At 38.2% G+C, this 10691-nt stretch overlaps 1 protein-coding gene across 1 annotated transcript; it reads left to right on the forward strand.

Moving 5' to 3' along the window:
* Positions 1-4501: 4501 nt before the first annotated feature.
* Positions 4502-10309, forward strand: LOC104449019 (probable LRR receptor-like serine/threonine-protein kinase At2g16250). The gene is made up of 5 exons (XM_010063008.3): positions 4502-4711; positions 5117-7351; positions 8011-8139; positions 8900-8922; positions 9228-10309. Exons 2-5 carry the CDS (start codon positions 5406-5408, stop codon positions 9818-9820), a joined length of 2691 nt encoding a protein of 896 aa, XP_010061310.1. The 5' UTR covers positions 4502-4711; positions 5117-5405; the 3' UTR covers positions 9821-10309.
* The last annotated feature ends 382 nt before the right edge of the window (positions 10310-10691 follow it).

The following is a 10691-nucleotide window of genomic DNA, read 5'->3' on the forward strand; positions in this document are numbered from 1 at the left end:
AGTGTGTCAAATTATAAAAAATAATTCGCTTTTTTTCTTCCTTGCTGTTAATACCATTTTGCATAGGTTACTAGTCTGCTATTGCTTTTTCATTTGTTTTTAGTGAATTATGCAGCCAATAGATTTGAAAGACAGAACTTCAGCTAAAAGATTCGAAATAGAATCCACAAACTGCCCAAAAAAACAAAAATTGCTCTAGAATTTAATTTTCTGCACTTTACCATACCATTATTGTCCTACATGATATCTTAGGTTATCGGTGTCTATGACCAAACCATTTATAAAATACGATTTTGCTATTTTTATCTGGCTGACGGAACATGAAAGGGTGATGGTGTTTGGACTCCTAAAATTATTATAGTCACTTGCTATGATAAAATAAGTCAATGAACCTCAGCTCCTCATTATATTACATCCCCTCTGACCAATGTAACCGATGATTCAAAATTGCGACCAAGACATGCTCGGGCAAAGTGTGAGACAAGAACCTAACTTACATGGAAGTCACCAAATGCGGCAAAGCCAAGTCCAGTTGCCGGAGGACCCTGAAATGTGACGTCAATAAAGTATTCATATGTGGACACGTGTTAGGACAATGAACAGGCGGAAGAACACCGAAATACATTATAAATAATATGAGGAATAAAGTGTTGAATGTTTGTAAAACAACAAAATTGCATTGTCCACATAAGAAAGTTGGAAGTGTTTGGGCAATATATAAGTGTGGGAGTTTTCTAATATTAAACTTGAAAACAATGGGCTAGGTGGGCTTTATCTTATAATACCTACACGTGGGTGTATGAATAATTGTACGATTTGGTGCAATTAACACTTTAGACGATCATAATTGGTTTTAATACTCGTTTATTATTTATTTATTAAAATTTGGATTTATATTTTTAAAATAACATTTATGTCCTATTGAAACAATGTAATTGTTAGTGACAGAGTTATGGTTCTTTTTTTTTTCATCATTTAATTCCAAATTTTATTGTTTTTGCCTAACGATTATTAGGAGCTCTTACAACCTTTAGTAGGTTATGTTTGTTCAGTTATAATTTCCTAACTTCTAAAAAGTTGTATATGCTCAATCAATAATTTTCAAAAGCTATAAAGATTTGGAACTCTAAAAATGTATACTCTTATTATTATTTTTTTAATCCCAAATTTCAACATGTCTTTTGAGAAAGTATCTATCCACTTTGGCCTTTCCCAAGAGTTGCCTCTGTTCTAAAGATCGAAATAAATTCTTTTTTTTTTTTTTTGTCTCATTTTATTATTATAGGTCTCATCTAATTTCTAATTTTATTTTACAAACAAAGTGGGGGATTGTTGGAAGTTTGTTTGTAAGACAAACAAAAGTGCCATATCTCATATAGGAAAGTTGGGAGTATATGGACCAATATTTAAGTGTGGTAGTCTTCTAATGCTACAATTGAAGACGATGGGTTAAGTGAACTTGACCCCATAATACTCGTGTGTTGATTTAAGAAGTACTGACACTCTTGAGGAGTCTTTGTGTTGTCTTAGATACTTCGACACATGTCTGACATGCTCCGACACTCTTCCACACTCTTCGATACTCGGTCAATGGGTATCGAAAAATCAACTCTTCTAACAATCGAATTTGGAATTTCGACAAATTTTCAGTAAATGAGGAGTCAAAATGTAAATATAAAGAAAATAAAAATTAATAAAAGGGGAAATAAAAAACATAATTTTATCTTCTCTTTTGACTCTCACTTCCCATGACACACAATTCATCCCACAAAATTTGTTCTTTTCCTCTTCTCTTCCGACATACTTTGATATATAAGTCCATAAGTTTTATGGATTATTAGAATGGAGTTGAATTGATTTCATAGAAATGCAGCTTAGCTAATTAGAAATGTTATCATCTTGGCATCATTAAGTGTTTATATACTCTAAACTAAATCTCTAGATAGTATGCAACTAAAAGGTAGTCCCTAAAGGACTTAAACACAAGGTTCGCCTATTGTGTGATAGCATATTTACTACAACTGACCTGGATTTCCTGGTTCTAAGTTTAGATCCCTTTTGGGTATCCAGATAGTGGATTAATGTTTTTAGTGTAAATTTATTGTAGACTTTTTATTATTATTAATTTCTTTGTGAGTTTGAATAAAATTAATTTAATTAAATAATCATAAAAATGATAATTTATTATGTATACATAAAAATATACATTTAATATTTAACGTGTCTCAATATGTCAAAATTCTTTATATTCTGAGAAACAACGTGTCGGTATATTGTGTTGTGTTGTGTCACGTGTTGCGTGTTAGTGTTGATGTTACTTAGGTGTTGATACGCAATTATGCACTCATAGATGGTAATTGGCTAATCTTCATTTATTATATAAATTTGGATTTATATATAAAATAACATTTGTGTTCTATTGAAACAGTATGATTGTTCGCAATAGAGTTACGGTGATTTTTTTATTAATTAATTCTGAATTTGATTATTTTTTCCTAACAGTTATTAAATGCTCTTACAACCATTAGAATGTTGTATTTGTTTGGGTATAACTTTTTAACTTCTGAAATGTTGTATTTGTTCAATTAGTAATTTTTAAAAGTTATAAAAATTTGGAATTCTCAAAATATTATATAATTACTATAATTTTCTTAATCCAAATTTTCAACATGTCTTTTGAGAAAGTATCCATTTACTTTGCTACTTTTCTTGAAGGATTGCTTTTATTCTAAAGACTGAAATAAATTCATTGTTTCTTTGTCTCATTTCACTATTATGAAGTCTTGTCGATTTTCTTTCTAAAAAAATACAGCAATTGTTTTCAATTGTTTCCTTTTGAGAGTTCCTAGAGGAATACCAAAATTACTATATGGTTATATGGTATTTTTGCTTAAAATTTTGTTGTATCTCAGAAGATTTTTGCTAGTAATTATCAATAATATTGTGGAGTAAATAATTCCTTAAAAATTATGTAATTACGCCTCAAAATCTGATTCCATTTCACTTCCCAATTGAACTTTTCCCAATACAAAGCTATGCATGGAGTTTGCAAAGATCACAATGGATGTCCACTATATGGGATATTTAATTCACGTCACATGCCGACTTCAATCGATGGTCACATTAACTAAATTTGGCAAAAGAGATTTGATTATAATGTTTTTCTTTTGTAGATGGAAAAAATATGCTGAGAAAAATTGAAAGTACATACATAGATAATGGATGTTGCTTAACGGTATAAACCATGCCTGGATGACCAACCTCATTGGAACTTTGACCGCTGAAAGTCAGCCGCGCAAGTCTCCCCCTGTGCGCCTCCATTTTGAACTCGACTGTTCGGTGGCCTAACCACAGCAGAGTCTCTCTCTCATGAAAAAGCAAGCAATAGAACATTCAAAAGCTAAGAAATTGCGTCCCTAACCAAATTGCAATTATAATAATTAAATACGGAGAAAGACTCGCGACTTTTCCTTTGGGCTATTTCGCTAATCCCAATCATTGAGAACGCGTTCATAGACAGCACCGGTCCCAATCACCTCTCATTCTTGTCTGAAATCATATGGGTCAGTGGATCCCATTTTCTGCATGACTATTCATCTCGTTTACGTAATTAATCTTCTCACTCGAAGTCGTTAAAAAACGATTTTTTTTATTCGTTTTTTTTTAGTAAATTTATAAGATTCAAGATTGGTCTTTCTAAAGCAGAGTTTCAGGTCACCGAAAGAAAACTTATATAATAATATCACCCAATAAACTCTTGAATTTTATTATATTTTTGAGGATTAATAACATGTTTTAAAGGCAATTAGGGCCTTTTACCTTTGATTTGACATTCTTATATTCGAGATTCTCGATCTTTTATTTTTGTATTTTAGCAAGGCCCGTGGTGTAAAAAAATGTAACATAACATATATGCAATCATTTAGATTACTTTTATAATATTGATAACACATTATGTTTCAAAGTTATACTCAATCATCAAAGAATCGACTTTTTATTTATTTTATTTTATTTTATGTATTAGGTGTGTCATAGTGATTCGATTTGCATATGCCATTGCATATAAATAGTTTCATATTTGAATAACTTAATCAAATTTTGATTTGTGCCTTTACATGATCCATAGATTTCGGATGCTATATCCTCATAATTGAAGCCACGCACGAGAGATTTTAACATTCTCTGAAGATCTGTTGATTGGAGATCGATAGTGGTTGGAGTTTGTAAAATTATAAAGTGCTTCTATGCTTATGATCGATAATGATTTCTTAAATGAAAACCCCCCGGGGCCCCGTAGAAAAAGTTATATGCCTTTCTGGCAAAGAAAACCAGAAAGAAAAATCCAATCCGCCATAGCTCCAGAAAGAGCTCCATCATCAATGGTGGCTGTGCATGTGGCCCGAATCGTTAGAAAAGTCAAATGCGGAAAAGCAACCCCCACCCCCACAAAAATAAAAAAAATAAAAAATCAAACTCTCTCATAACGTCACTTCCGCTTCGCCATTTCAACATCCATTGCTAGAGCCACCACAAGAAAAACACGAACCCGACCCGGCTCTCTAACCCACCTCCTCCCCCCCTTTCTTCTCCCTTAAACATCTCGTTGCGTCTCAGTTGGCAGTCCCAAGAAGAGAAGGAAGAAGGGTGTCATTGAATACCTCCGGTGACCGAACAAGGGACGTCGTTATTGGCAGTGAAGCCGGGCGGTTAGGTACACCTCTCACTCCCGCCATTTAAATCTCCCTCTCCCCCCCTCTTTAATGCATCGTTCCGTCATCACGAAATAAGCAAAAACCCAACCCAAAGAAGAGCAAAAAGGAAAAAAAAAAAAAAAAAAAAAAAAACGAAAGAAAGATACCTCCATGCCCATGCCCATGCCCATGCCCATACCCATGTGTTGCTCTCTTGTTCAACTTAAAGACACGTTGACCCCAAATTTAGGAGATCAGAAAAACTACGAGCTTCACAGACATAGGATATATGAACATGCTGTGATGCATGAGAGAGAGAGAGAGAGAGAGAGAGAGAGAGAGAGAGAGAGAGATTGTATTTTGTGAATTATTTTATTAGTAGAAGGAGGGGTGGTTCATTTATTCTCGGGGCGTGGTTTGGTCAGCGTTTGCAGAGGCAGAACAAGGAAACATCAACTCCGGCATCGAATGCAGAATCAAAGCTCGTGATTGGGAGTGGCGAGAATTAACAGAGCAGCGACAAAAAAATTAAAGAAAAGCAAAATGGGAAACTCGCCCCAGAAACATTATTAATTAAATACACGCACGCATATATTGCAACACCAGCAAGAAGAAGAAGAAGAAGAAGAAGAAGGTACAAGGAAGAGCAAGAAGTGTTTTTGTTACTGTGAGATGCACAAGAAGATTATGAAGCGGCTTTGAGTTTCGTCGGCCATGAAAGCGAAGCAACTTCTTGTTTTAGCGGCTCTGGTATCTTTCTTGATCCAGTGCGCGGCGGCCCAGCGGAACACCCTCAACTCCAGTATCGAGCGGTCGGCATTGCGTCGGCTTCGGTCGTCTCTGGGGCTCCGGGCCTGGGACTGGCCCATTAAGGCCGACCCGTGCCGGAACTGGACGGGCATAGAGTGCCGGGACGGGCAGGTCACGGCTATCAGCGTTTCGGGCCTTCGGAGGAGCAGAGTCGGGCGGATGAACCCCCGTTTCGCTGTGGATGCCCTCGCCAATTTGACCCTCCTGGAGACTTTCAACGCTTCCAGGTTCCTGCTTCCCGGGTCAATACCCGAGTGGTTCGGATACGGCCTTCCGGGTCTTCGGGTGCTCGATCTCCGGTCGTGCGCTTTGAACGGCGCCGTCCCAAGTTCACTCGGGAGGTTGAGCAGGCTCAAGTATCTGTATCTATCTGATAACAGTCTTACCGGCAATATTGCTTCCAGTTTGGGACAGTTAAATGAGTTGTTGGTTCTTGATCTTTCTAGGAATTTCTTGACTGGGTCAATACCTGCTTCATTCTCAATGATGAGTAACCTTTTTACGCTTGATCTTTCATCGAATTTTATATCAGGGACTATACCGGCGGGTTTAGGATCTGTCTCTAGTCTAAAAGTGTTGAATCTTTCGGATAACAGTCTCACAGCATCAATTCCGGGCGAGTTAGGTAATCTGTCTCAGTTGATAGAGCTTGATCTCAGCAAGAACTCCTTTTCTGGTGCTTTGCCTGTGGAGTTGGGAGGGTTGAAGAGTCTGAAGGGGATGAGAATTGGTAGTAATGGTTTAGAGGGTCAATTGCCGCAAGGGTTTTTCTCAGGTCTTGCTCAATTGGAAGTTGTGGTTCTCAGCGAGAATAAACTGGACGGAAGAATTCCTGGTGAAGTATGGTCCTTGCCTGGGTTGCGCTTAATTGACATATCCGCTAACAACTTCACTGGTGAGTTGCCAAGCAATGGTTTCAATGGCAATGTCACTCAGGCAATTTTCAACTTCTCAGATAACATGTTATATGGGAATCTCAACTCTTCGATCAGGTTTTTCAATTTAACTGATTTGTCATGGAATTACTTTCAAGGCAAAGTAAGTAATGATAGTTGGAGGAATGCTACTCTAGATAGAAATTGCCTTCAGGCTTTGCCGGATCAGAGGAGTTTAGGGGACTGTAGGCTTTTCTATTCTGAGAGAGGCTTACAGTTTGATGATTTTGAAGCTTCGGGACCAACAGATCCGCCATTCCCAGTTTCTGCTTCAAAGAAAAACAGAAGATGGGTGTATATACTGATTGGAGTGTTTGGTGGGCTTGCCTTAATCATAGTTATGGCTGTAATTCTGGTGCTGCTCCTGACAAAGTGCTGCAGCAAGGGCATCCCTGATCAAAGAGGCATTGCTGATGAAGGGGTTGCTCCGGATGGAGACGGCCAAATGGTTCCTAAGGAGCCTTCTGAATTATCAGGTCTTGGAGATGTCTTTTCCTATGAACAGTTGGCCCATGTGACCAGTGAGTTTAGTGAGAGTAATCTTATCAAACATGGCCACTCTGGGGACCTGTACCGGGGCATTTTGGAAAATGGGACCATAGTCGTCATTAAAAGAGTTGATCTGCATTCATTCGACAGAGAATCATACACACGGGAATTGGAGATTTTTGGGAAAATTTCACATACAAGATTCGTCCCACTGTTAGGTCACTGCTTTGAGCATGAGCATGAGAAACTTTTGGTCTACAAGTACATGCCTAATGGAGACTTGGCAAGTTCGTTCTACAGAGCGACTGATTTAGAGGACGAGAGTCTGCAATCTCTTGATTGGATTACCCGATTAAAAATTGCAATAGGAGCTGCAGAAGCTCTATCATACCTACATCATGAATGTTACCCTCCTCTTGTGCACAGGTATCAGCTTTCACTTATTCAATGTTTAAGTAGATTCGTTTGGATTTTGTTGCCATTGGAAATAGTTGTTTATTGACCATTAGTGGCACTAGCCTATATGCTTTGTTCATAATTTCCTATTTTGTTATCAAGTTGATGGCTAGTTCAGCACTTTGTACTTGCATGTTATCAACATGTTCAACCATCATCCATTTACTTGTGCTACTTAGCTGATGCACAGACTGATGATTCCTTGTCATGCCACATTGTACTGCGAATTGCACTTCTCGCTGTGTCTTAGCTTGTTTTTCATTCCCTTTGCAAGTCTTATTTCTCTGTTAGCTGCTTAAATTAGTGTATAGATATCTTTGTCAAAGGGGGTGTGGCATCATTTGTGAAGAATAAATGCTCTGTACCACACTGCATGCTTTATTTCCCTACACGACCTGATAAAACTGCCACATCATAGTTGCTTTCACAAGGTAAAGAATCTCGAGAGTGATCAAATTTGATCATCTTAACCATTGTGCACTGTGTACCTTTTTGTTTTCTGTGTCTTTGGAAGTTTCATCTCTTCTTTCATTTATCTAAATTCTACGTTCAGATTATATATTGGCCAATGCCTATTCCGTGTGAATTGCACTAGTTGAACTGAATAATTTTTTTTTCATTGGTTAAAGAGATGTTCAAGTGGGCAGCATACTTCTCGATGATAAATTTGAAGTGCGGGTTGGAAGTCTGAGTGAGGTTCGTGCCCAAGATGAAGATTCTCATGGTAATGTTATCACGAGATTGCTCCGGAAGCCTCAGTAAGTATCCTTTCATTCAAGCCTACCAATTCCCAATTCCCTGATCATGAACCTGCACAATGAAATAAATGAATGTAGACCCAAAAAGATTGAGAAAGCAGTAAGAGGAACAAAGTTCATTAAAGATAGAAGAGTGAAAAAATTGTATCTAAAAGGAATTTGATTGTACAACTTCTAGATAAATGATAACATGAAGATGACTTGAGAGGTGGCGTCAGTTCATCTTTTATGCTTAGATGCTTCTGAGATGGCAGCTAGCTTGAGCTTCTTGTCATTACTAGGTCCATGGTGAAAGTAGTAATCAGATAGGTGTTAGGTTATGGGTCACTAGCTCAGTTAATTGCTTTTGCCCGTGAACTTTAGTGGGACAATCCAGCAGTAGCTGATATGTTTGATCTCCCCTAGCTTCAATTATGGTATTCGGGAATCCAATTGCCTTATGGCATAGTTATAGTGGTTGAACAAATAGTTTACTACATGAGAATCTACTGATAGGCAATTCTCAATTAAATGATTCACTCACCCTACTGATGTTGGTGGAAAATTTGTTCACTCAAATTAATCCTGCCAATCTGAAGGTTATTTTAGTTGCTCCATGAGAATAGATTTGGTGATACATCGTTATTATGCAGTCGCATGCTGAAATAGTAAATTTTGGCTCTGCTAAGTTTAATTATTTTTCTACACAAACCTGACTTGTTTGTATTATTCACACCATCTTCTATACTTATGATGGCAATTCTCTCTTTGCAATGTGCAGGACGTCTGAACAGGCCCTTTCTGGTACGTCTACTTCCCTTTCTCATGGATATCACGTGGTCCAATATTCTATGTTAAGCCTGTATCGCCTACCTAGACAATAGATTTCTTGGAGAAAATCTTCTGATGGGAGTTAGTGTAACACAGATATCGTTGTCTAGGTAGCCATCTTAAACTTTTCATTTCAGGTGTAATCTTATTCAGGTATTGTCGGTTGTCTGAAGTAAATCAAATATGTTGGAGTGAGAAAATTAAAAAGAACACTCCTGGGCCAGTGTAGTTCAGTTTCTTGGATCATGATATAATTTTTGCCCCATGCGAATGTGCAGGATCCTCGTCGGCTAATTGTGCTTATGATGTGTTTTGTTTCGGGAAAGTCTTACTCGAACTTGTAACGGGCAAGCTTGGCATCAGCAAATCGGATGATGCCACAACAAGAGAGTGGTTGGAGCACACTCTATCTTACATCAGCGTGCATGACAAGGAATTGGTCACAAAGATCATGGACCCGTCTCTGATTGTGGATGAAGACTTCCTAGAAGAAGTGTGGGCCATGGCAATTGTGGCTCGGTCATGCCTTAACCCTAGGCCTTCGAAACGACCACTCATGAGATACGTGCTCAAGGCATTGGAAAACCCTCTAAAAGTTGTGAGAGAGGACAGCTCCAGCTCGGCGATGCTGAGAACTGCTTCTTCGAGAAAGTCTTGGAATGTCGCCTTCTTTGGAAGTTTGAGACATAGCTCATCAGACAGCAATGCAGTTCCTGCGCGAATCAATAGCAATGGGTTCAAGCAATCGGGGAGAGTGGGCTCTCACAGTAGTGGCGGAAATGACTTCTCATCGTCACACAAGAGATTGTCCAGTGAGATCTTCCCCGAACCAATTGCAATCATGGACATGGAGAGGCTGGATGAACATTAAGAAAAGAAGATCATTCCTTCCAGAAAAGAATGGGGCTGAGTTTTCCTAGGCACCTCTTCTCCTTCAAGGGTCTGTTCTGTCCATTTTGAAACTATTTACGGAGGAAAACATCTCCGCCCAACCCTTCTTGAGATTACAATCCACTGAGCTTGACATGGACGAATGCAAGCTCATTAGTTTGAGTGAGTTTGTAAAGAAAGGCAGATAGAATATGTTTTAGCCTCCCATTCTTCTAGGCTTCTGTCCATACAAGAAGTGATTTTCATGTCATGATTTGCTCACAGTATATAGCTTCCAAAGTTGATTAGGAAATCTGTGATATGGAGAAATTCACGGGCTGCATATACTTTGCTCGTGTTGGTCTTGTCAAGAAGCCAACTCTGGTGTACCTGAAGAACGTTTTTCCCCCTTCAGGTTTTGAAGTGGACAAGAACATATTGGCTGTACTTTCAGAGTTGACTATTCAATGTGAATTCTCAGGTTTCGTGCTGTGTGTGGCTTCATAATATTAAAACTTACTCGTATTCTTTGTTGCGATATTTTGACTGGATGTTCCCAAGAGCATGATACGCCAGTCAATTTTGACCAAAAAACAAGTTGTTCTGGTACCTTCCCCCCCTTCTTTCGGTCATACTTCCTGTACCTGTTGACGATCTTGTCTTTGTTTTACAAATAATTCTTGCAGCGTATTATCTGTTTCGTAGTCCCCTCCTCGACGGAATCAAGTTAATAAACTACTTTCCGAATCAGCAACACCATAAACTGGTTGGAATTATTATTCGTAAGTTCTTTTGTATTTCACACGGAAGTTTCTGTTGAACTTCTGCCATGAAACGACATGTCAACTGACAATAATTTTCTCCCATTGACG

The sequence above is a fragment of the Eucalyptus grandis genome, chromosome 6 (genome assembly GCF_016545825.1).
Source record: "Eucalyptus grandis isolate ANBG69807.140 chromosome 6, ASM1654582v1, whole genome shotgun sequence".
NCBI lineage: Eukaryota > Viridiplantae > Streptophyta > Magnoliopsida > Myrtales > Myrtaceae > Eucalyptus > Eucalyptus grandis.

Excerpts from the sequence above, each read along its gene's own strand:
- LOC104449019 (XM_010063008.3), top strand. The coding sequence starts at position 5,406 with ATGAAAGCGAAGCAACTTCTTGTTTTAGCGGCTCTGGTATCTTTCTTG. Across the intron at positions 7,352-8,010 it reads TACCCTCCTCTTGTGCACAG|AGATGTTCAAGTGGGCAGCA; the intron begins GTATCAGCTTTC and ends CATTGGTTAAAG. Across the intron at positions 8,923-9,227 it reads GTCTGAACAGGCCCTTTCTG|GATCCTCGTCGGCTAATTGT; the intron begins GTACGTCTACTT and ends GCGAATGTGCAG.